Raw genomic sequence first — 22,327 nt, 5'->3', positions numbered from 1 at the left:
CTAGTGTTCCACAGAGGTACAGGCATATACCTGCCCTCCTACCCAGGGGGGGGACTTGAAATTCTCTGGTAGCCTTTCAAAGTTAAGCATTTGATTAGCTGAGATTTAAAACTAAAAACAAATTTGGTGCTCTCCCTGTCACTGCTTGCTCTGCTTGTGATTTTGCTTGGATGAGTTATTATGGTAACCAAAACAATTATGTATTTCAGTCCTACCCTGTAACACTACTATAACATTCACAGTTCACTTCTCTACTACAGGGACAGCACTTGATCCAGATATTTAATATAGGAACTTCTGACTATGCAATAAATGAACTGGAAGTCCTAGAGAAAAGTTTGGTAAATTAGTTCTGTAGTTTATTTTCTCTTTATATATTCTGAACATCACACATTCCAGCAACAAATCTCAGTGCAGAAAATTTAGATATACATTCAAACAGACATCATAGATTTTTAGCATCAGGATAAGCTAGTTGTATAGATATAAAAAAAGTAATCTTTTTTTGATATGCATGTTAATACAGACATTAATAAAATCAACAGTTTTTTTTTCTGTTAATGGTAAATCACTTTTTATTTTCACCTAATTCTATTTTGTAATAATAATAAGGAATCTCTATATAGCAGTCTTATTAACCTTCCCCTAAACCGGTCAGACTGCAGCAAAACAAGAAACCTCCTACATTAAAACAAAAACCCCCCACCCCTACAACTCCCCAAAAGCAAATATGTTCCCCAGAAAGATCTAGTGCACTGAGAAAGCGTAAGGCACCTGCCTCCTCATCTCAACTCCGTATCAGTTAGACTGTTTCAAGGAGAGTGAGAGAAGGACTGGCAATGATTTTAATGAAGAGTAAAATCAGGTAAATTAAGGTCAAGTACCTTTGCATTAGGGCAACACCACAATAATTCACATCATCTGGGCTGGAACACCCACAAATCAGATTTCTGGCAACACAGTCAATGGTGTGTGGCAGCCAACAGACATTGCTGCGCACTAGGAAGTGTGCCCTAGGGTAGATAGGATCCTGGAGAAGTACCATAACTGTAACCCTCATTGTAATGATTATGGACCCTGGTGCTGCTGTGGACAGCACGAGACTGCTATGGGTAAGTGCCCAGCCAAGGCACAGTCTGAGCCACAGCCATGTTACCACTTCTGCATGGCCACGTAAGAAAGCTCACCAGACTTGAACAGTTTTGTTACTAACAAACTGGCCATGAGGACCATGAGCATCAGCAGGCAAAAGGGCTAAGTAAACTGGGGTCTCAGCCCCTTCATCTGGCGATTTAGGGGCTCTAGGACCTGCCATGTCTGTTCTCACCCAACCAGGACAGCAGGCATTGAGAAGGATGTGGTCACCTTTTCTTTTTTCATTTAACATCCGGGCTTGAATCCTGGACAAGACTGTGACACCAATTTTAGATACCCCATAGGCAGTATTTGGCCAACCCTCCTTCTCATGTGCACTCTTTTTGGTATCTTCTACAAATTTCGTCATGAGTTTCACTAACTCTTCCTCAGTGATCGTGTCACTGCGAAACTTTTGCTGAAGTTCTTGGCTGCAACCTGCCAGAGCTGAGCAGCTTACCATACTAGAGACATTCACCACTCTGCCTGGTAAAAGAAAATAGAGACTAATTAATTACTTTTACACACACTAAACAAGCCCAAACACTGACGTGAGCTTGTTCTACAATTATGTACTCACTACTTAGGTGAATAGTGTAAAACATTTCATGTTGATTGTTTTGCAAGAGCCTCTGGAAGATCACAGTTCACTCAATGTCAAATTTTCAGTTTCCAGTGAATTCCATTACAAAGGCTAATTTAAAGTGTGAACCTGCAAAGGCTCTCTAAGTTAAGGCATGCTTCCATGAAATAGCCTGTTACAATCTACAGGCATATTCATAGTACTAAATGGTTTCCTCAGTAATGGCTGCTGAACTTTAAGTATAATCTTGATATTCTGGTGGAAAGCCTTCTCACTTATATAGTAGTTTGAGTAAGGTGCCACAAGAAGGTACCCCAAAAGCCAGAAGAACACAGAATTCAGCAAAAGCAATCTGGGTCCTAACACAGAGAGACCATCAGCTTATATGCAGAGCACCTGAAGGTTTACAGATCTCAGCATGCAAAACTGCAGTATGCTATCTATCTCCCATCATTTTAGTACAGAGAGATGAGTCAGCTGGATCGGTAATTCACTAATCTTCCCCACAGTTGTTTGTCACACTGCTATCCTGTGCTTTTTTGCTAGTGCACAACAATCTGGTCTGTGAACTAAGGAATTAACAGAAAGATTTAGATCTGAAAGGCCACAGAAATTAATACTTTCTGTTCATTATTAACATGCCTGTCCTTCACCCTTAGCACAAGGAAACTAGTTTACAACTTTCACACTTTATACTTTCCCTCCCTTGAAAGTCATTTTCTCTGTCCTTTCACCCCTCCCTAGAGACTAACAGTCCCCAGCTTCTATCCCATGTACTGTACTCCTTTTTTCTTAAAAATCTAGATGTATTTAAACATTAATATAGACTATATTTATAGCACCAAACACTTATTTTTACATACCCATGCAAAGATCTGTTGCTCACAAGTCACAAATACTTGCATTAAAAACAAAGAAAACCCCAACCCTTAGATTTAACGTGGGTGTTTGATCCAAATATCCCTCTTTCAAATCATCTGTGATGCGCCAGCAGAATTCCAGGGCACTTTCAGTGCTCCAAGGTTAGGAAAACAGGAGCATTCTGTGCAGGACAGTAGTCTGATGAGTACAGATTATTTGCATGTTGCTACCACCTTCTTATTGTTGATGTCTATTTTTTTGATCTTGGTCTCCTCCACTCTATTTACCACTTTCAGTAAAGTGTTTTCCTCCAGTTCCTTCTAACATCACCCAAGCATGGTAACTTAAATTGATGCTAATCTTCAAGTTGTGTTTATAACTACAACTACATCTCTTGATATTTTGTAAATACTGGATACAAAGCAAAGGCTGTGACTCTAGAGACAGACCAACAATCCTGTGGAGAAGGTTTCTTCAGTAGTTGCAAGGACAAACACCTCACCTCAAACTCAACTGATACACTCCATTTTTAGATACTTCCTTATGTTAGCTGTATCCTCAAAATGTCCTTTCTTAAGCAAGAATCCATGCCATCTGCCTACATAAAGGGAAGAATGTGGTAAGTTCTCCATTTCTTCTTAAGGGTGCCATAAGAATTCCACTCCAGTCCATAACAGAAGAATGGGACCAGACAGAAAGCAGATTTAAATACAAACAAGAGAGAACATTTGGAACAAGAAATCCCACAAGCTATCTCTAGTCTCTTACCTACAATGCAGCAAAGCATACTCCTCCTGTTACGGGCAGTGTACTTCTGAGACAGGACAGGATTTTACCATTTAATTAGCAGCAAAACTCACGTAGAATTATTTCTCTACCTGTTAAGCTACACTTACCATAAGGCTTCACAAGAGGCAACAATTCTGTGCAAACATCCCTGGTTCCAAAAAAGTTTGTCTTCAGTGTGACCTCTGCTTGGACTGCAAATGGAGTAGTGTCGTGAACTTTGTATAGGAGGTGGCAGCAAGGAAAGGAAAAAAAAAAAAAAAAGTTATACTACTGTTTGAAAAGAAGTTACAGAACTACTGAAAAACAAAAGTTTACCTTAGTTCCTTCTATTACCTAGGAAACAGACACTTGAGCAATTAAAATACGTAAAAGAAAAAAAAAAGCAACATCACTAGCATTAGCATTTTTTTTAATGAAAGGATCCAGCTATGCAAAACTATTTTGATAATGGGCCAATGATGTTTTCACCTCTTCTTAGCTGAAGATTTTAACTTTGCCTCAGGAGAGCTGACAGTGTAGCACTGAAGAGTCATTTGCAGACCCATGGGCCTTTTATGTAGAAGACACAAGGAAAGACAGCTCTCATAGGATATGCCGCCTCAACCTGCCTAATGCCTTTCCTGTAAGTACAGGATCACTGCCAAATCCAAGTAATCTTGGAAGTGCCTTCTCCTCCCAGGTGCACAATGGAGCACTTTGCTGCCACGCTGACATGCCTACCTGTCTGGTGGGGTGGGGTGGGGTGAGGGAAATCAGAAGGGAAGAAGGTCCTAAACCTAGGATGCTGCTTCTGAAGCTGCAGAAGTTAGACTACCCTGGTATTAATGTAAAACCATGGATTCCTCATCCTGACTGGTATGTTGTCACGTGTACTGGATTGTCAGCTGAGACTTGGGGCCCAGGGCAGTGCAGAATTGCAACAGGCATCGTAAAAGCAGAATAAAGAATGCAGAGGCAAGATTTAGTGCAGTCTGAAGAAAAACAAACAAACAAACCAGTAAATATGTTTCATAAATCATTCCCCTGAACTTACAGATCTGTGCTGACAGAAGAGAAAGAGTGGGTATTAGCAGCTAGGAAAGAGAAGGGAGCTGACTTAGGTTGCCATAAATGGACCACAGAACTGCACCATAAGTGTATGATTTCACAAGACAGCATTGACAGCTTGCCACCACCAAAAGGGGGGGAGGATGTGCCATCAGCTGACAAACTGGCTCAGCAGTAAAGCCATATGCTAAGCCTCATCCACTATGAAGGTAAAGTAAGAGTTACAAAGTGACAGCATTCCTCCTTATCTGCTACAGGCTCAACCTGTGCAGTGGTAAAGGCCACCTACATAGATTAGGCAGGTTGACACAGGTCTGGACAGAGCCCAAACCTGTGTCAACTCAAAAGAGAAGCAATAACACGTCATTTAGCATTTAATCTAGTCGTGTTTTTATTGCAAATCACAGCTTTAATTACTGACTTGATCACTCTCTTGAGCAATGGGCATTGCATCAAAGGCTGCAGAAAACTAGCCTGCATTTAAATCTGAGTCAAAGGCCAGATCATTATCTATCTGTTGCAAGAGTTATGACAGCTGGAGGAGCAAAGAAAGCAAAAACTCACACAACCATGAACTCCTGCTTTCATACCCACTCAGCAACAGAGAAGTTCCTCTGCACCCCAAAAACCCACTCATTTGTCTGACAAGATATATTGCTTTTAACATCTGAGTGATACACTCTCCCTAGGCTTAACAAGTATTATGACAGTTGTGACAGAACCTCACTCAGAAGGCAACCCCTGAGTACACATCCATTTCATATAGGAACTTTTTTGCTGGACTAAGGACTTTGCTGGACTATTTGTACAGCAGCACAAATAAACTGAACTGATAAATTAATGACAAATCTAATGTCTGACAGATAATGATGACACACAGTACAATAAGGAAAGGAAAGCATAAGGTCTGAGATGCTAGCAGAAACCTGGGGAGGCAGAAAGCAAGCTTGGGTAGAAATGCCAATCTTAGAAGCTAGAACTAAAGCTAGAGTATGAGATAAGCATCACAGCAAGCTGTTACATAGGTCCTAAGCTCTCCAGCCCCAGTGCCAGATACTTACGCAATAGTGGTTACGACAGACTCCTCTATCACAATTCTTAACTGTAGCACCTACTGCTGACATATAGCAAGTTGTCAGCTTGAAGAAAGTCTAGACTAAACATCTGGAGGTAACTTCTGAACAGAAAAATCTATGATGTTGTAAAGGAAGTAGCAGGACCTCCACTGCTCACAATACTTTACCCATTTATCTGTTCAGTGCCTACCCCATAATAAATCAGTTACTAAGATCTCTCACAGATGAGCTCTGGCAAATCTTGTTGCAGCAATTTGAGGAGTTTTTATTTCAACTGTCCAGGTATACACCTTGATGGAGGATACAGCTCCTGCAAAGTCAGCAACAAGAAACACACGTTGCACTTCAGCTGCTGTAGTCACAGCCCAGTCTTGCTCAAACTCACTGTCACAAGTAGGCTGAGCTAGGGCCCTGATTATGAATTGAAGAAATACTGGTCTGAGCACCTGCAGGTTACTAGAATGCTAAACCTGGACAGATACACAGTCTCTTAACCAATGCTGCAAGGTTTCAGCATCTCTCTGTCACAAGCTCACCCTGGAGCTCAACTGTGTTATGAGTTCAGCCCTATAGAGCCTATCTTGAACATAAGCAGTCTTGTTGCAAAGTACCATGTAAAATACACAGAGTGACTGGAACTCAGAGTTGCTGCATTCCTAACACACGAGAAGATCTATTTTCAGCACTGTGTGAGGCTTGATCCATATTACCTGACAGGCCTCCTTAATTCATGCTGTGAGCAGATGAGAGTCAGCACTTACCCTGTGCTGAAACATGCCACAGCTGGAGATCAGGCAAAATTGTTCAAAAAAAGCCTCCTCCCTCCCCCTTCTCCCCCCCCCCCCAAAAAAAAAAAAAAAAAAAAAAAAAAAGATATGGGGAGAACAAGTTCGTACTGACAGGGAAAAGAACTGGTAATTAGTCATGCTCAAGATCTGCTCCATCTGGAGCTAAGATGATTCTCCATTTGTTTTTAAAAACACCTATGAGGCAAATGCGCTCTTCTACTTCACAACTGTTGTGCCTCCCTCACTTTCTCAACCTCCCTGTTTGCTAGAAAATGAAAGAGTTAATTCTTACTCAGGACTATGACTCAGCAAGATTTAGGTTAACTGCTTTGTAGGTAACTAAATGGCCTAAAGATAGGTTAAGATGTTAAGAGCATGCAGGGCTGAAGGTTCTTTTTTAATAGTTGTAGCCCTTGAGCAGACAACACATAGAACATAGTACAAGGAAGCTTGCAGAAAAGAAAAAGGGCAGGGCAGGGCAGAAGAGAGAAAATACAGATCCCAGAAGAGCATGGCTGATATTCATGCAGATTATGAGTTCCCATGGGCCTGGTGAAACTCAGTGGTACAGAGGCAATAAACCCAACCCTGCTCATATGCAGCAAGCTGACTGTGCACCTGAATTACTTTCATGTTTGGTAAATGAAGCAAATACCATCCTCCAGGGAAGCATTTTTACATGCACAGTTGGCCCATTAGATGCTAAAGGAAGAGCCACTTCACCTTATCTCCTCGCTATTCTTGAGAAGGTAGGCAACTTGCCCAGACAAAAAGGCAGTATGCCACCTACAAAAGCCCCATATAAGAAGCTTCAAAAAATCCTTAATGCACTGAATACCTTTCTCCACATAACTTTATAGCATATAAGACCTTCCCAGACAACCAGCTTCCTACCTTTGAAAGCAATCCCTGCATTGTTAACCAGCACATTCAGCCCTTCATATTTCTCCTTCAGGAAGTCCCGGAGAGCTCTGATGCTTTGCAGATCATTGACATCCAACTGGTGGAAGAGAGGATGCAGCCCTTCCTCCTGCAGCTTAGCCACTGCTTCCTGGCCATTTCCAGGGTCTCGGGCTGTCAAGTACACATCCCCTGGGAACTGCTTGCATAGAGCCCGCACGATTGCAAATCCAATTCCTTTGTTGGCCCCTGTCACAACAGCCACTGGGATGCTGGACATAGTTTTCTCTGAATGTATGCCAAAATTACACTAACTGCAAATGGAAAAGAAGAAAATTTCACCTTGGGACAGATAAAGATAGATGTTTGAAAACAGATTAAAATGTTTTGCTTAAAAGTCTTGTTTAGAATTCCATTTTGAATTATGTAAACCCATATTAGAATATACACTAACTCTAAAGTAGCTTAGAGTATTAGCAAAAAAATACATGTTTGGTGTTCATGTTTTGAAGAAAGCCCAACCACTGACTGGCCAAAAAAATCACTAAGCAGCTGAAGCACTCAGTTAACTTTTGGTGGGAAAAGCTCTTTTGCAGGTACACTTTACAAAAAGGCCATTTCCTTCTTTCCAGGATATTCAGCTAGTTCAGTTCAAGCACTGATGCAGTCAATTTTTTTTTTTTTTTAACAACTGAAAAAAGCAGAGGAGTGGCTTGACCCTGAAGTGCCAGGTAAGAGAATTAGTTTTAGCATTTTTAGAGAGAGACAGTGGTCCATGCATTGGCTACAGTGTTCTTTCTGTTTAATGCATCATGCTTTGGATACAATACATGCTTGAGAAAACGGCTGTTTTTCTTGTAGACACAGCACACTTAAAGAAGCTGTATTTCCCCCATAAAAACAAGTGTAAAACGCTGTTTTGTTCACTTTTGACTGAATTCCCCTTTGCCCTCCAAATTAGCTTGTAATTAACCACGAGCAGACATCTAGTGAGGAAGAAATCTTAGGTAGCTGCTAAAAACACACACATAAAAGCTACGACGCCCGATAAACGCCTGCCCAGCTACTGACTGACTTCAGGGCCTGCAGCCACCCTCCCGGCTCGCCATAAAGCCCCGATTTCGCTGCAAATCGGCACTCTTTACTCTCTACCAGCTCCCCGGGACCGATTTTTCTTCTTAACGAGAACCCAAAGCGAACCGACATGCCAAGATTAAACCTGACCCCTTAAGGGGCTCCGCTTGCCCGCGGGCCGATCCCGGCCGGTTGACGGGCGGCCATTACCGGCGGAGCGACTCCGCTCCCTGACCCCCACCGTGACGGGCGGCGAGGACTCACGCGGGGGCGCCGGGGCAGTCAGCGCTCGCCGACCCACCTGCAGCGCTGCGCGGCTTCCCCCGTCTGCTCCTCAGTCCCACACAGCACTGCAGGGGAGGATGAGCTGACCGTCAGCCACAGAGCCGCCGCACGTCGCCGTGGGAGGAACAGCGCAGTTAAGATGGCGCCCGGCGAGCCCCCGCCTCCCGGGGCGGCGCGGGGCGGGCAACGGTCGGCGGCGGACAACGCTCGGCAGCGGGAAACGGTCTGGAGAGGCGGCCGCCTCGTCCAGTCCGCCAGGTGGGCCGGCGTTGGGGAGCGCGGCCAGGGTGCCCGCTTTCCCCGCTCCTCTGTCACGATTTCATCCCAGGAGGCGGCCGGGAGCCGGGCTGCAGTGGCTGCGCCCGGGAGAAGGGGGATTTCTGGTTGGCGGTGTTGAATCTTTGTGTCCCCCCCGAAATGTGAGGGGGCCCGAGTCGTCCAAGGCGGTGCTCGCTTCGGTTCGGCAGCTGGGGAGTTGTCTGGAAGACCGGGAATGCAGTGAGAGGCCTAGTCAGGTGGTGGTAAAACGCCGTGTTTTCTGGTGTGGTGTCTGTCTGTGCCATGCATCTACACACATGCTCGCTCTCTCACACCTCTAACCACCAAGAAGGGGTTAGGTTGAGCTGGAAAGAGAAATTTTGTTAAACGAGCAGCCTCTGTCCTAAAGGGGTTTGCCTTCCTTCTTGGATAATTGGCATCCTCAGGCACGCTCGCCCCTTACAAGGGTTGTGCCGTGGAAGCAGGAGTGAGCATGCTGGTGTCACTGGCTTTGCTCGACTGTCTGCTTAGGTAGCTCTAATTTCAAGCAAAAACTGCTGTTCTGAAATTCAGTTAATGGTGTCAGCAAGGAGAAATTAAACATGTTTCTGTTATGGCCTATACTATAACCAGTAAGGCTGATGCAATTTATTTATTATGCGTGTTGAATGAACATGAGTAATGTCTGACTACCTGAGGTGTTGTATTACTGTGGTGTATGATACTGCATTTTGTGATCATATGTATGTGGGGTAAAATCGTTGTTTTGAATGTGGATGATTAGATGTCTCCATTCTGCTATTCTTCTTGTTAGTAAACTACAGAGGCAGTATATGTCAGTTAATTTTCAAAATCTGCAGTACATTTTCTGTTTGAAAAATGCTTTACTTCTGTGTACATAAATAACAGTGTCCCTTTTCTTGTAGAGGACTATGGTTGTACCTTGGCCAAGATGACAGTTGGAGATAAAGCCTTCTCCTCTTCCTTCACCCCCATCATTCACCCTTATTTAGGGGTTTGCTTGTAGTATATTTTCTAAGCTTTAAAGAGCAATATGTTTAATAACATATTAAGTAGGTAGTGCTCTGATTTCTCTAATTGAGATAAAAAATGTGCAGTAGGTGAAAGGAACACAAAACATTTTTTAAGGAACTTTTTTTTTTAATTTAGGTTGTCTAAATAAGGCAAAACTTGTTTCTTAATATGAAGAAAAACAGAGGTCGGACAGGTCGAAAGAGAAGAAGGAAACACTTGCAAAGTTTTATGAATGGAGGTACAATCCATGGAAGTAATGCGAAATAATAAAATAATCAATTGCTTGTCCAGGTGCATATTTGTCAAACACCTTTGTGTTCTGAAAATAACATTTATAAATGTTAGCTTTTTCTGTACAAAGATTCTGGCATTAATTTACAGTCCCAATCAGAGCATGGTGAATATCGTGACCTTTGTTTTCTGACTAATGGAAAGTACTACATTATTAAATTCTTTGGCCCTGGAATGTGCTGAATAACTCCTACAGTTCTGAGAACTCCTAGTTTCCAGAGGCCCAGAACTTAGGAAGCTAATGAGAAGGCAGCCTTTTTTGCTGTCCTATTGTGTTACGCTAAAATGTCCAAAACATGTCTTTTCTGGACATATAATAACGTTTTTCAACTTCTTTTGTTTTCCATTAGAATGGTATTTTATAGTGTTAATTCACTTTTTTTTTTTTAAGTCAACTGTAGTCACAAACTGGAATACATTAAACTAAAGAAGTGGCTGAAAGACAGAGGATTTGAAGACAGTAATTTAAGGCCAGCAGAGTTCTGGGGTAATGTTTTAATTATTTATTGGTTGTACATACTGCTGTTTCTTCTAAAGATGTTAGATTCCTACTTTTGTTTTAAATCACACACTTGGCTGTCTTCAGTTACCATTACTCCTTCAAGGACTTCTAGCGAAAGCACAGGAATATTGTTTAATGCGTATGAGTGGGCGTGAAGGCCTGAAATCCTGTAAACTGTTTCTTATATAAAGATATTCTTGTGTAAAGCTTCAGTATGAGAATCTGGTAGAAAATATACGCAGACGTGTGCAGGATTCCTTGTAGAAATTGAGGTTTTAAATGTTAATAGCACAGTTTCCAAGAAGAAAATAGTATCTCTGAAGTGTTTCCAGGTTTAGAACCTAACCCTGTTATTATTTCTTCATTTTTTTGCATACTTTTTCAACAAATCTATGATGGGATTCATTTAGTAGTGATGGCACATGGCTATTCACAAAAAAAGATAAATATGTTTGCATTTTCTCTCTTTAATTAGACTGTATTTCAAAAACTTTTGTAGTAGTATATTCAAGGAGAGTAGAGAAGAAAGTATGTGACTCAGACAAAAATATTGTGAATAGAAACTAAGGTACAGTTAAAGCTCAAACCTAGAGCAACAGCCAGTGATGAAGAATGTGTTTAAAGAAAATGTGGAAAAAAAAAAGAAGGTGAGTAATCTATTAAACTGGATAGCAAATGTTGCTGGGAATGTAGGGGAAAGGGCTTTTACAGGATCCTGAAAAGTAGTGGAAAAGTAAAGAGACTCAAAGAACAAAGAAATGAGCTGTGTATCTGGAACAATCCGTAAGTGGCTTTTACGATTTGTAAGAGATATATATGTTCTTCTAGAGTTTTGCCTTGCAGGCATGTTAATTTCTGCAGCTTATTTTATTCTTCTGTATTTTACTATAAGCATCCTCTTTATTTCTGCTTCTTCAGATACGGGAAGAGGACTGATGACAACAAAAGCCCTTCAGGTTGGTAATGTTTATTCTTATGCAAGAGCTCCTCTGAGCTTTCTGGGATGTAATGGCATTTGCAACAAGGAAAGCTCAAAAGTCTGTACAAGGTCTTTGGGGTCCCTATGATGGAAGTAGTTTCTAGCCTAATACCAGAATTTGCAGTGTAGTCGTAATCTGTAATATGATATCCTGTGTGCCCTGAGGACTTGTTGGATGAAGTCATGCCTGTCCTCGTAGACAGCAATTTATCGTTCAGTTTCACATTGCAGTTTAAGGCAATCAGTGGCTAGCTGATACCAAAAGGAGTGGGCCCCTTCCATCCTGTGGGCCTTCTCTTTCAGCTGTAGTCTCCCACAGCTTCTTTTAGGCTGGCTTTTGCAGTCTTTTCATCTTTGTAGTAAGTTGCATTGGGGTGCTAAAATAGCAGAAAACTCTCTTAAAAAAAATGATTAGCTTTGCTGACTTTGCTCCTTGAAATGGCTCCCCTTGGTCAGAGCAGTGCTGGTACAAAGGGAAAAGTGGGATATTAGGGATAGAGATGGAAGAAAGGGACAGGCCCATTAAGCAGCATTTGGCTTTTAGACTAGCTTAGCCATAATGTGAAACCACTGCTTTAACCTCACCTTGGTGTCCCTTTCTTGGTAGACCAGCTAATAAAAATAGGATTCATTAAACAATCCCAGCAGAAAAAGGGAATGAGAAAAAGTACATTGCCCTTCAGATATTGGCACAGAAAGCATGAGCTCTGCCTGCAAAATGCCTTCAGAGAACAGGCTTATCAGAAAAGTTTCCTAACTGGTATGAGAGTGGTATATTAAATACTGATAATGTGATACAATAATCAAACCAAACCATGAGCCTTTTGCAGAGCAGAGAATGTAGCAAGAGATAGGAAGGAGGTGCAGTGGATATACAGAGCTGTGTATGTTCTTGTACTGGCTCAGGGTTTGAGCCAGCAGTTGAAGCCAGAGACTAAGGTTATCCACAATGCTAGGAGTCTGGAGTGAGTGAAATGTGAGCTAGGCTTATCTGGGCTTGAGCCAGGCAGGGAAACTCAGGTGTACAATGAGAAGGAAGGAGTATTGACTTGATCTGTGCCCTCTTCCTATGTGGCTGGACACATATGGCTCAAGCCAGACAGGAAGGCTAGTTTACACGGACACAGGCTTAGCAAGCGAGGACAGGATAAACATGACCTTAAATATCTCTTTCTCATACTGCTGCGCTGGTAGAAGTCCAGGTATTTGTAAGATCTAATCTACAATATATCTCAGAGCAGAGAAGGTGGTGATGCTGAGCAGCTGGGCACCAAATTCTGTGAACAGCTAACTCTCTACCAGTGGCAGTTCATACTGACTGTAGTCATCCTCCTTCCCTACACCTGTGACTGTCTTAAAACCATGCCAGTTTCCATCAAGTCGGGCATCACATCCTTTTGCTTCCTGACATTAGTGTTCTCTGGGAAATGTTTCTGTTTTCAGAAATCATGTACTAGAAGAGCCATTTACGCTTGACCTTTACTATTCTCTCTCTCTCTCTCTCTGTGTGTGTGTGTGTGTGTGTGTGTGTGTTCTGTTTGTTTTGTTTTCCTCCTCATAGGCAGGGGAACTGGTTATCTCATTGCCTGAAAAATGCTTACTCACCACGGGCACTGTCCTTCGTAGCTGCTTAGGAGAATACATTACAAAGTAAGTGAAAAGTGACATTTGTGACAGGAAAGGAAAACAAGACTTTCTCAGCTGGCTTTTCCTGTGGGTTGCTCATTAGTAGATGAATCATCTTAAGTGGTGGTAGGATTTTAAACTGCAGACCCTAACTTTTAGGAGAATTTCTTGTGGTCTTTCATGTGTGTGGAATGCTCAGATAAGAAAGATTTGGACACAGAACGGTCCTTTTTAGCTAGGCAGAGTTGGAGGGATGGTACTGGCTTGAACTGGCCTGCCCCTAAGGCCAGCTTGGACCAAAATGGCTTCAGCCAGTTATGAATGATTTCTTGGGAATCTTTGAATATGCTTCAATAAGAGAAGGGGTTAAAATGAGGTTAAAAAGCACTCACAAGAACACAGCCTTTTAGAAAGTTCAGAACAAAGGCCTCTACTGGACAATGAGTACTTGCTTTGTATCTTAAAAAACAAAAAACCAAAAAAATCCAAGTGGTGAACCTGAAATTGCTACTACAAGTCAGCTTTTATAGTTTCTCAATAAAATGAACTCAAAAGCCCCTTTAAAATCATCAAAAGGACTTGGAGATGAAGTACAAAGAAGTTTAAAGTAGAAGCTATTTATAACATTTAAAAGTACTAGAGGAGAGAGAAAATATTATTGCAGCCATTTCCTATCTTACCTCTGTGTATCTGCTGTGTTGGTAATTTTATTTTATTTTTTAATAGATGGAAGCCTCCTGTATCTCCTTTGATAGCACTGTGCACATTTTTAATAGCAGAGAAGCATGCTGGTGCGAAATCTCTGTGGAAGCCGTACCTTGATGTTTTACCCAAGACATACACTTGCCCCGTTTGTTTGGAGCAAGATGTAGTAAGCCTTCTTCCTGAACCTTTAAGAAAGAAGGCTCAGGAGCAGAGAACAATGATCCATGAGTTGTACATGTCTTCCAAGGCTTTTTTCTCTTCCCTGCAGCCATTGTTTGCTGAGAACACAGAGACTATTTTTAACTACAGTGCCCTAGAGTGGGCTTGGTGCACTGTTAATACCAGAACAGTACACATGAAACATTCACAGAGGGAATGTTTCTCTCTTGAGCCAGATGTTTATGCTTTGGCACCATATTTAGATCTGTTAAACCACAGCCCAAATGTTCAGGTAAGAGACTAAAAATAGATCACTTAACAACTTTATTTGTAAATGCACCAACTTGGTACAGTATGCATGTACGCGATGGATTAAGAGCGTCTGGAGTTCAGTGAGAGATGGCAGAGTGGGGAAGTTGTCTGCCTGGAAGACACCAGCAGGCTGAGTGTGCACAGTTTGTATATACCCTGGAACTTGTTATTCAGCCTGGGGCAGCTGAATATTAATGATTCAAACATTTTAGTTCCAAGTAGTGAAGCAGACGTATGGGGAGAACACACAATGGTTGGGTGAGATTTGCTCCAGTGTAGCTACTGGGAAGAACCACTTGTAAATAACCCTACTCTGCTCTCCCAAAAGGTTCAGGTCCTGTGACAAATCTAAAGACTTACATGGTCCCTTCGCCTCTGGGTTCAGAGCAGCTTCTGTGCAGGCATGAGAAGAATGCCATGTATAGAGCAGTTCCACCTTATGACAGGGACTGTGTGTCAGCACAAAGCTGGGGTAGCACAAAAGTGGCCAGCTCTGCATGAGGCCATGGTTATTTGTGGATCTGGGATTTCTGTGTGGGGTGGGTGGTGCATCCTGCAGACTAAGGTTTTGATGTTTGTTCTTCATATTAGTATTTATAGTGTATTCTTAGTGTGGAGTCCACCACATCAATTGCCTGTTCAGACATCTGCAACGCTAGATGTTTACATCCTTTTGTTATACTATTAGCGAAGAGATCAATACAGTTGGTCTTTAATGTTCAAGGTCTAATTCCTTTTTTCTCCTCTCTTCCTGCCATAAAGTAAAATATCTTATTTTTAATTTCTCAAAGGTAAAGGCTGCATTTAATGAACAGACCAGAAGCTATGAAATTAGGACAGATTCACAGTGCAAGAAATATGAAGAAGTGTTTATCTGTTATGGGCCTCATGATAACCAGCGACTCCTCCTAGAATATGGATTTGTTGCCATTGATAACCCACACAGCAGCGTTTATGTCTCATCAGGTTGGATTTATAGATTGAAAGGCAGAATAGTGGAGAGCAGTATCTGAGCAAGTTAATGCTGCATCTCTTCAAAAGAAGCTCTGGGTAAAAGAAATAATTAAAGGACAATGAAGAAGTTCACACACTTGCATTTATATGCACATTGCACATATACAGAATGCATATTAAGGCATTATTGAAATTAATTTTAGTACCATCAAAATACTTTTCAATTCCAAGAAGTAGAATACTGATTGATACCACTTTGAACTGCACAGAATTTAGAGATTGGAGATTTCCAACTGAAAGTGTTCTTTGGTAACTTTGTCTTTTGTAAGACTGTGGTTCTTATTCAGCATTTATGTAAGGCTTCCAAGTGGATGTCTTAGACTCTATCATTGACTTCAAGATCGAAGCCTCGGTCCTAAATAACTGAAGTTGCTGAAAGTTTTTCATCAACTTCAGTTTGAGTCAGGATTTCTGTTATAAGGATACAATCTTGCAGATCACTGATTGCTTTTGAGAAGTAGTGAGCACTTTTCAAATTAATTTTTGATTATATAAAAGTTCACTCAAATGTAGCAGTTTTTGGTCTTTGTCCTGTAGCCACTTGGAAAATATGGCTGAAATGTTATTTCAGAATTGAAGATTGTGGTTTCTCCTGCATAGCATTTATTTAAATTTTAAAAATGTGTTTTTATGCAGATACTCTCCTCAGATATTTTCCACCACTGGACAAGCAGAGAAATGCAAAACTTTCCATTCTAAAGAATCATGATTTTTTAGAGTAGGTATCTGGTTCAGTGTGGGCTTTTATTTCAGTTTTTCTGGGAGTCGAATTTTGCTTCTATTGTCAAGATCCAGCGTAAAATAATTACCTGTTTTTTAACGAACTGATATGCTTGCTGTTTGTGAAAGAGCATACAAGTGGTAAATGCCAATATCAAAGCTTGAGGTAGGCTTCAAGGTCCAGTCTGTCTCCTATCTGGGGACAGCAGCAGAGTAAGGGTTGTCAGGGAATCCTGTATTCCTTAAGACCAGAAATTATTTCTAGAACGACACTTGCCAGGAGCATAGTTGTCATGCTATAAAAGATCACATATACTTTCTGCTTGTTGGTAATTCTCATTTTTTAGAAACTTGACCTTTGGATGGGATGGACCATCTTGGAGACTCCTCACAGCCCTCAAGTTATTAAATCTTGGAGAAGATGAATTGTAAGTTTCAGCACTCTTTAAATATTTAGAAAATGATCATGTTTCATTTTCCTTTACTTGTTCTTTCCTGACTCCATGTATGAGATACTATGATAATTGTTTTAGATCTTCTTCTGCAACGATCTCATTGACTCCAAGTGAGAGAGACAAAGAAGAAAGGCCAAAGAGAGTATATAATGTGATGTCATGGCCCACTTGTTGCTTTGGGCTTTTACTTTCCTGTTTTAAACACTAGGCATACAGTGCCTCTCCATTTCAAGAACTGAGTATTAAAGGTTCAAACTCCAGACCATCTTTTTGTTGGCTTGAGGGACTTGTAAGTGCTGTTAACCCTGCTTGATTTCTCTGAGGTGTGTGTTCTAGAGACTGCTTCTGAAATTCTAGGGCTAAATATGTTGCTGAAATTCATCTCCAGTGACTCTCAATACAATTTTGATCATTTATTCCAAATGGTACAATTGCCTCAACCAGCATTGATAGAAAATGGATACCGGAACGTTGTTTGTAAAACCACAAGAAAACATTTTTCTTATTATTAATTTGGATGACCATCTATGGTTTGAAGAGTAATTGCTGAGTGGAATGAGTTGATCTACAAATTAATCCCTGTGACATTGGTTTAAAAGCCCATGAAGTGTGTCATTATGTGAGGTGACGTTTAGCAGAAGCCATGCTAATAAGTTCTACCTAAATGTGATTAACTTTTACTCCTTACTAAGATGCTGGTGAAATTGGTAGTAGCATGGCAGAGCAGTAAGGCCCGGAAGCAGTAGTCTAAGTGCAGACTGTGGCCTTGGCTGAAAGGATGGGAGTGGAAGCAGTGTCATTCCAGCAGAGTTTGAAACCACTGCTGCAGACTATTAAATCTCTTTTCTGTTTTCTTTGCATTATTAGTTTGATGTTTGAATGCTGTGTGCCTTTTTTATGTATGTTAACCTTACTTGCCTTATGTCAGCGACATTTTGTCTTAGCATAACCATTGGTTTATTGTTCAGTAGGGGAATACAGCAAATGATTGTGTGTTGTTTGAATGTTTTCGTTCTAGTACTTGCTGGAAGAGAACGCTGCTTGGTGATGTAATTTCAGCCACAAATGAAGAGCAGACTTTGGATGTGACAGAAAAAATATGCCTTTTTTTAATAGAGGAGACGCAGCATGTCCTTTTCCAGGTAATTTGTTAGAAGAACAAGGTAGCCCAGATTCCTTTCTCTCCTAGGATAAATGCATGGCAGTGTAATTTTCAGGGGTGAGAACAGAATGAGGGGAGGGTATTGACTTCACTGGGGAGATACAGGCTTTGTTACCACGGTCACTGACACAACTAAATTGCTCAGCAGAATGTCAAGCTGCAGCAAAAAAAGGGATCATGTTACAAAGCTTATCCAAAGCCCTGTAAACAGGTTAAAACTGTTTAGCCTTCCATTGCCCACTGTGTGAATGCATCTGTTGAGGGTAACCTCTTAGAAGAGAATGTGGACTTGTATAACGTGGAAACAGAAGATATTGCAGACCTGCTGTGAGGTGCACTTGTTGCAGACGGTGAAGGCTGTGCTCTTTAAAGCCAGTCAAGCCAAATGAACTATGCTTGTCAGCCAGTCTTCTCTAAGAGAGATCTCCAAGACCAGGTAACAGCTCTCTTAAAAACAATCTCTCCTTCCTTTCTGAATTTTGGCAAAAAGCTTGTGTACCTAACGTCAAGCTGGATAGTCATCATTGAAAAGGGTGATGAAAATATTTTTTCTTTTTGCAAAGGAAACACATGTATGCACAGAGTGTGAGCCTTACTGAGTTGTGAGCTACATCTTGAGGCTTATATGGGCTTAGGAGCCTGATGTCAGGTAGACATTTTCCATCTCCCTTTCTCTTCTTGGTTCCAGTGTGCTTCCTATCCATGTGATGATGTTTTCCAATTTTTTTTTTTCCATTCACAGTTACTCTTGTGGAAGATATAAAAATACTGTATTTCAGCATGGTTGCAAAGTATCTCTACCACAAATTAGCTTTCCAGAATTGTCTGTTCATGTCTTACGTTAAATAATGTGAATTTTAAGTAATTTCATCCCGTTTTTATAAACTGCAGATTTCCCAGTTGAAAAGGGACAAAGAAAACCTTAAAAACCACCTGGCTTTGATAGAAGCACTACGCTTGGAAGATCTGAAGATTCTACAAAAATCAGCAGAGATTCTGTGCAATTCGAAAATGGCAACACCTTGATCCATCTGGAATTGTGATAGCTGCAGCTGATTGGATCTCACTTGCCATGGACCTGTCTAGTTCAACTGTTTTTAATGGACTTGAGCAACAAAGAATAATGTAGAATGTCATCATAATATGCACAGTTTTGTTTACAGGTTCCATGAGATGTGGAGCCTTACTCTCTCTTTTGCTGAACTTCTCCAGTAGTACAAAAGATTAGCCCAAGGGGTAGGCAGGAGCAGAGGTGGCTTTCTGTACATCTCGTCCAAATCATGGCTGCTGTAAGAAAAACAGCTTCTGGGGTGATTTGAGCAGCCCCAGGATTGTGGGCTCCAGAAATTCTACAGTTTACATCTCTCAGTGGTCTACAGCATGGATCATGAAGTCCATCAGATACTCCTCAGTGTGTGTTTGATCTCTGGCACTCGTCAAAGAGGGGAAAGGACAGAGCCACTTATATCTGCCCTGTACTGATCCTGTACCTTTTTCCTGGCATCTGTACGTGTCCCTGAGATTTAATGGTTTACATAGTGTCTGTTCATTGCTGGAGCAGTAGATGTAGACTAAAGCACAGATGACTGTCAGTCCTATTACGACCCCAAGACATTCCCTTCTCAGTTTCAGCCCAAGTGTTTCTTGAACAAGCTGTTACTGAAGGTTCAAACTTGAAATGACATAAAGTATGAATTTCCCTCCTTTACTCAAAGCTCTCTCCAGATTCACTCATTTGTGTTCTGACTGCTCATGCTCAGGATGTGAACTGAAATGATACATCATTCTGAACTGTTTCCTGCTTGCATTTTGATCACCTGGCAATTCATTCTGTTTCCATTCAGTTCTGATGATCACACTGAAATGTTCTTACCCTGTTGAGAAGGGGATAGTCTCATGAGCTGCCTTTCAGTATCTAGTTCTGCGTAAAGTAGGGGCCTTTAGGCAGCAAAAGCAAAGACTTGTCCAAAGGCCATTTAGAGCAGGACTCTTATTTAAATTTTATAAACTTTATTTTTAATAGTGGTTATTTTCTGTTGTATAGAATATCAAATTTCATAGAATTTTTCATTAATATTAGCATTTTTTTAAAGAAATGTGTTTTTAAAGACTGGTTGTTTTTACAAATATATTGGTTCATTTTCTATGACTGCTCTGCTTTTTTAAATAAAAAATAGAATTGTATACAGCAGTGAAAGCATTTTACATAATGACATCATTTAAATAAAAAAAGTGCAACAAGATAAAGCTGTTAAGAAATATTCAAGCCCAAATACAATTTCTGACTTTTTCTGATACCTAATAAACAAGAATGTTACTGTGGAAACTTGCTTGGATTTGAAGATTCTGAAACTTTTTCCTATTTTTTTTCTCTGTTGATCTATTTGGGACAGGAACTGTCCTCTCCTGTGTTAACTGCTGTTCCTAAAATATAGTTGCTGAGAGTCTGCATAAGACTACATGAACATATGAAGCCTTTTTTTAAGCAAATCATCTGTGTGCGCATCATCTCCAGAAGTTGCTCCTGCATTTCACCAATATCCCTGTCCTGTTGAGGACATTTGTTCCTGTGCTGTCTTGTGCCATTGCTTTGAGGCATGTGGGAGCTCTTCAGCTTATCTCCCTTTTTGTTTTTCTTGCTGTCCCTTCACATTTCCAGATCCTGGAAGTCTGAAAAGGGATTTTCATTCCCTATAAGGATATATTAGTTTTGGTTCAAAATGCTGGCAGAACAGAGTAGAGAATTATAGCTGTTTGCTATTAGTCAGTTTCCATGCCACCAAAGACAGATGCCCTCCTTGGTTTTGAGATGCTAGTCTCATAACCTCTTCCCAGGATTCAGAAGTTCTGAAAATAAGGTATTTTCCACCTTGTTTACCCTAGTACACTGAGATTCTTTTATAGTCTTAGGCTGTCTGGTTCATGCAGAGATGCTGACAGTGAGTGGTTACTCTACACACCAAAGCAGAGGGCAGGGTGAATGGGTTGGGAAAGGAACTGGAATGCTTCAAGGAGCTAGAAGTGCATATATCACATCCTTTGAACCAACTTAGTTTCACATTTGCTTAAATTGTGGTTTTGACCCCTGCAAATCACTTGGCTCCGACTTGTTTTACCCTGGTTGGTCTTTTCTGAAGTACTTCCTGGGCCAGGGGATGAGATGACTGTCTGGATGTGGGTGTGCAGTCTCTACTAATCTCCGCTAAAGGCAATCCTCATCAGCTCATGTAAGGGTCCTTCTGTACCAGTGAGCATGGCTACAGCTCAGTAGCTCGGGGAAGCTGTGTTCAGAAATAACAGAGGGTAGTAGTTTTTCACACTATTGGGAACAAAAGTGTTGAGGTTGCTGAAGGATATGAATACAAAAAGTTTACATAGATTCAAGGTGAAACTATATAAACACATGGAAAACAGATTTGTTGACAGTTACCAACCAAACAAACCACTTAGGTCTTAGGATGTCCCCTCCTCTCAAAATACTTGGAGGCTGGGAGGGTACTAGTGTAAGTATTGTATATGCTTGACCTGTGCTTGCTCTTTCAAGGTGTGTGTTGAGACTGGGAAAAACAGGATACAAGGCTAGAGAGACGTCCTTTGAACATGTACTGCAGTTTTAGTGATTACTGTTGGGCTGGTTGTCCTTTTAGATTCACTTAATAAGATCTTCATTCTCTAAAAATGAGACGTGATCCTCAGCCTCAGTAAATCTACATAGTCCCACAGTAGTCAATAAGGTCATGCTGACTTAACCCAGTTGAGCAACCAGTTCTGTGTGTTTGGAATACTGAATGGTGTTTTTTCTTAAGCTGGGGGTTGTGAGACCATTCTGTGATGAGATGGTACTATAATTAAAGAAGAACAATGGGTTTTGATTTTTTTCTAGAGGTGGCTATTACAACAACAACCTCTGTATGATGGATCTTTCAAGATGGTTATTAGTTTGACAGAAGTTTATTTACTTTAATACTTCAGTATAGGCTACACTTTTATATTCGGTAGTTTAAATACAGGTTCAACTTCTGAACTCCTACGCTCCCTCAAGGGACTGTAGGAAGGGGATCTGGTAGTGCAGGATAGTAGGCAGTCTGAATTGCTTGTCTGTCTCTTGAATATAAACACTGCAGTAAGCCCCCAGCTTTACCTTAAGCACTATAGCAAGCATTCAGAATACAGCCATGTGTTTCATGTCAAAGGCAAAATCCTGCCTGAATAAATTATGGAATTGGGACTGGTGCTTTTCTAACACACATCAATAGCAATGTATTTTTAACAGGAATAAACAAGCATAACACAGGTCATGATTCAGCATTTATATATGTGGCTAATCATCAAAACCTTAAATTCTTTTTTGAATCCAACCTAAACTATGTGCAAGACAGGGCATCCTAAGCTGGTCTAAGAACTTGGTTGCCTGAGGGAGTAACTGCTTTGGGAGTGCTCTCTAACTGTCTTAGAGAACGCTAAAGCTAGTTTTCAGAGTGGAGATGCTTATTCTTAGTCTCTACTTTAGAGCTCTTTTGAGCTTCTAACAACGTAATTGTTTAGATTTAGTCACTTGCTGTAAACATTTGG

The 22,327-nt window shown here is 41.0% G+C and overlaps 2 protein-coding genes across 9 annotated transcripts; one reads left to right on the top strand and one right to left on the bottom strand.

Moving 5' to 3' along the window:
* Positions 1-337: 337 nt before the first annotated feature.
* On the bottom strand, positions 338-8,693 carry LOC112996142 (carbonyl reductase [NADPH] 1-like). Of its 2 annotated transcripts, none has more exons than XM_026121477.2 (4): positions 8,554-8,693; positions 7,173-7,492; positions 3,475-3,582; positions 338-1,620 (listed from the first exon to the last, which is right to left on the bottom strand). In XM_026121477.2, the coding sequence occupies exons 2-4, from the start codon at positions 7,456-7,458 to the stop codon at positions 1,184-1,186; spliced, it is 831 nt and encodes a 276-aa protein (XP_025977262.1). In that variant the 5' UTR covers positions 7,459-7,492; positions 8,554-8,693; the 3' UTR covers positions 338-1,183. The 2 variants fall into 2 exon arrangements, with proteins under 2 accessions (XP_025977262.1, XP_025977263.1); XM_026121478.2 differs by having other exon boundaries at positions 8,517-8,658.
* Positions 8,660-20,081, top strand: SETD4 (SET domain containing 4). 7 transcript variants are annotated; one of them, XM_026121470.2, is made up of 11 exons: positions 8,660-8,795; positions 9,966-10,068; positions 10,513-10,608; positions 11,542-11,579; positions 13,164-13,252; positions 13,955-14,384; positions 15,196-15,370; positions 16,055-16,136; positions 16,486-16,566; positions 17,612-17,735; positions 18,647-20,081. In XM_026121470.2, the coding sequence occupies exons 2-11, from the start codon at positions 9,999-10,001 to the stop codon at positions 18,779-18,781; spliced, it is 1,320 nt and encodes a 439-aa protein (XP_025977255.1). In that variant the 5' UTR covers positions 8,660-8,795; positions 9,966-9,998; the 3' UTR covers positions 18,782-20,081. The 7 variants fall into 7 exon arrangements, with proteins under 7 accessions (XP_025977255.1, XP_025977254.1, XP_025977253.1 ...); XM_026121469.2 differs by having other exon boundaries at positions 8,729-9,052; XM_026121468.2 differs by having other exon boundaries at positions 8,729-10,068.
* Positions 20,082-22,327: the final 2,246 nt, after the last annotated feature.

The sequence above is a fragment of the Dromaius novaehollandiae genome, chromosome 1 (assembly GCF_036370855.1).
Source record: "Dromaius novaehollandiae isolate bDroNov1 chromosome 1, bDroNov1.hap1, whole genome shotgun sequence".
Classification (NCBI taxonomy): Eukaryota; Metazoa; Chordata; class Aves; order Casuariiformes; family Dromaiidae; genus Dromaius; species Dromaius novaehollandiae.
The sequence above is the reverse complement of the archived record's forward strand: the minus strand, read 5'-3'. Positions and strand labels throughout refer to the sequence as shown.

What these genes read in the sequence shown, in the direction of transcription:
- LOC112996142 (XM_026121477.2), bottom strand. Translation starts at nt 7,458, where the DNA reads ATGTCCAGCATCCCAGTGGCTGTTGTGACAGGGGCCAACAAAGGAATT. An exon ending in TGCAGGGATTGCTTTCAAAG is followed by an intron (nt 3,583 to 7,172) that starts GTAGGAAGCTGG and finishes TCCTATACAAAG; the next exon opens with TTCACGACACTACTCCATTT. An exon ending in GCCTCTTGTGAAGCCTTATG is followed by an intron (nt 1,621 to 3,474) that starts GTAAGTGTAGCT and finishes TTCTTTTACCAG; the next exon opens with GCAGAGTGGTGAATGTCTCT.
- SETD4 (XM_026121470.2), top strand. Translation starts at nt 9,999, where the DNA reads ATGAAGAAAAACAGAGGTCGGACAGGTCGAAAGAGAAGAAGGAAACAC. An exon ending in GCAAAGTTTTATGAATGGAG is followed by an intron (nt 10,069 to 10,512) that starts GTACAATCCATG and finishes TTTTTTTTTAAG; the next exon opens with TCAACTGTAGTCACAAACTG. An exon ending in AAGGCCAGCAGAGTTCTGGG is followed by an intron (nt 10,609 to 11,541) that starts GTAATGTTTTAA and finishes CTGCTTCTTCAG; the next exon opens with ATACGGGAAGAGGACTGATG.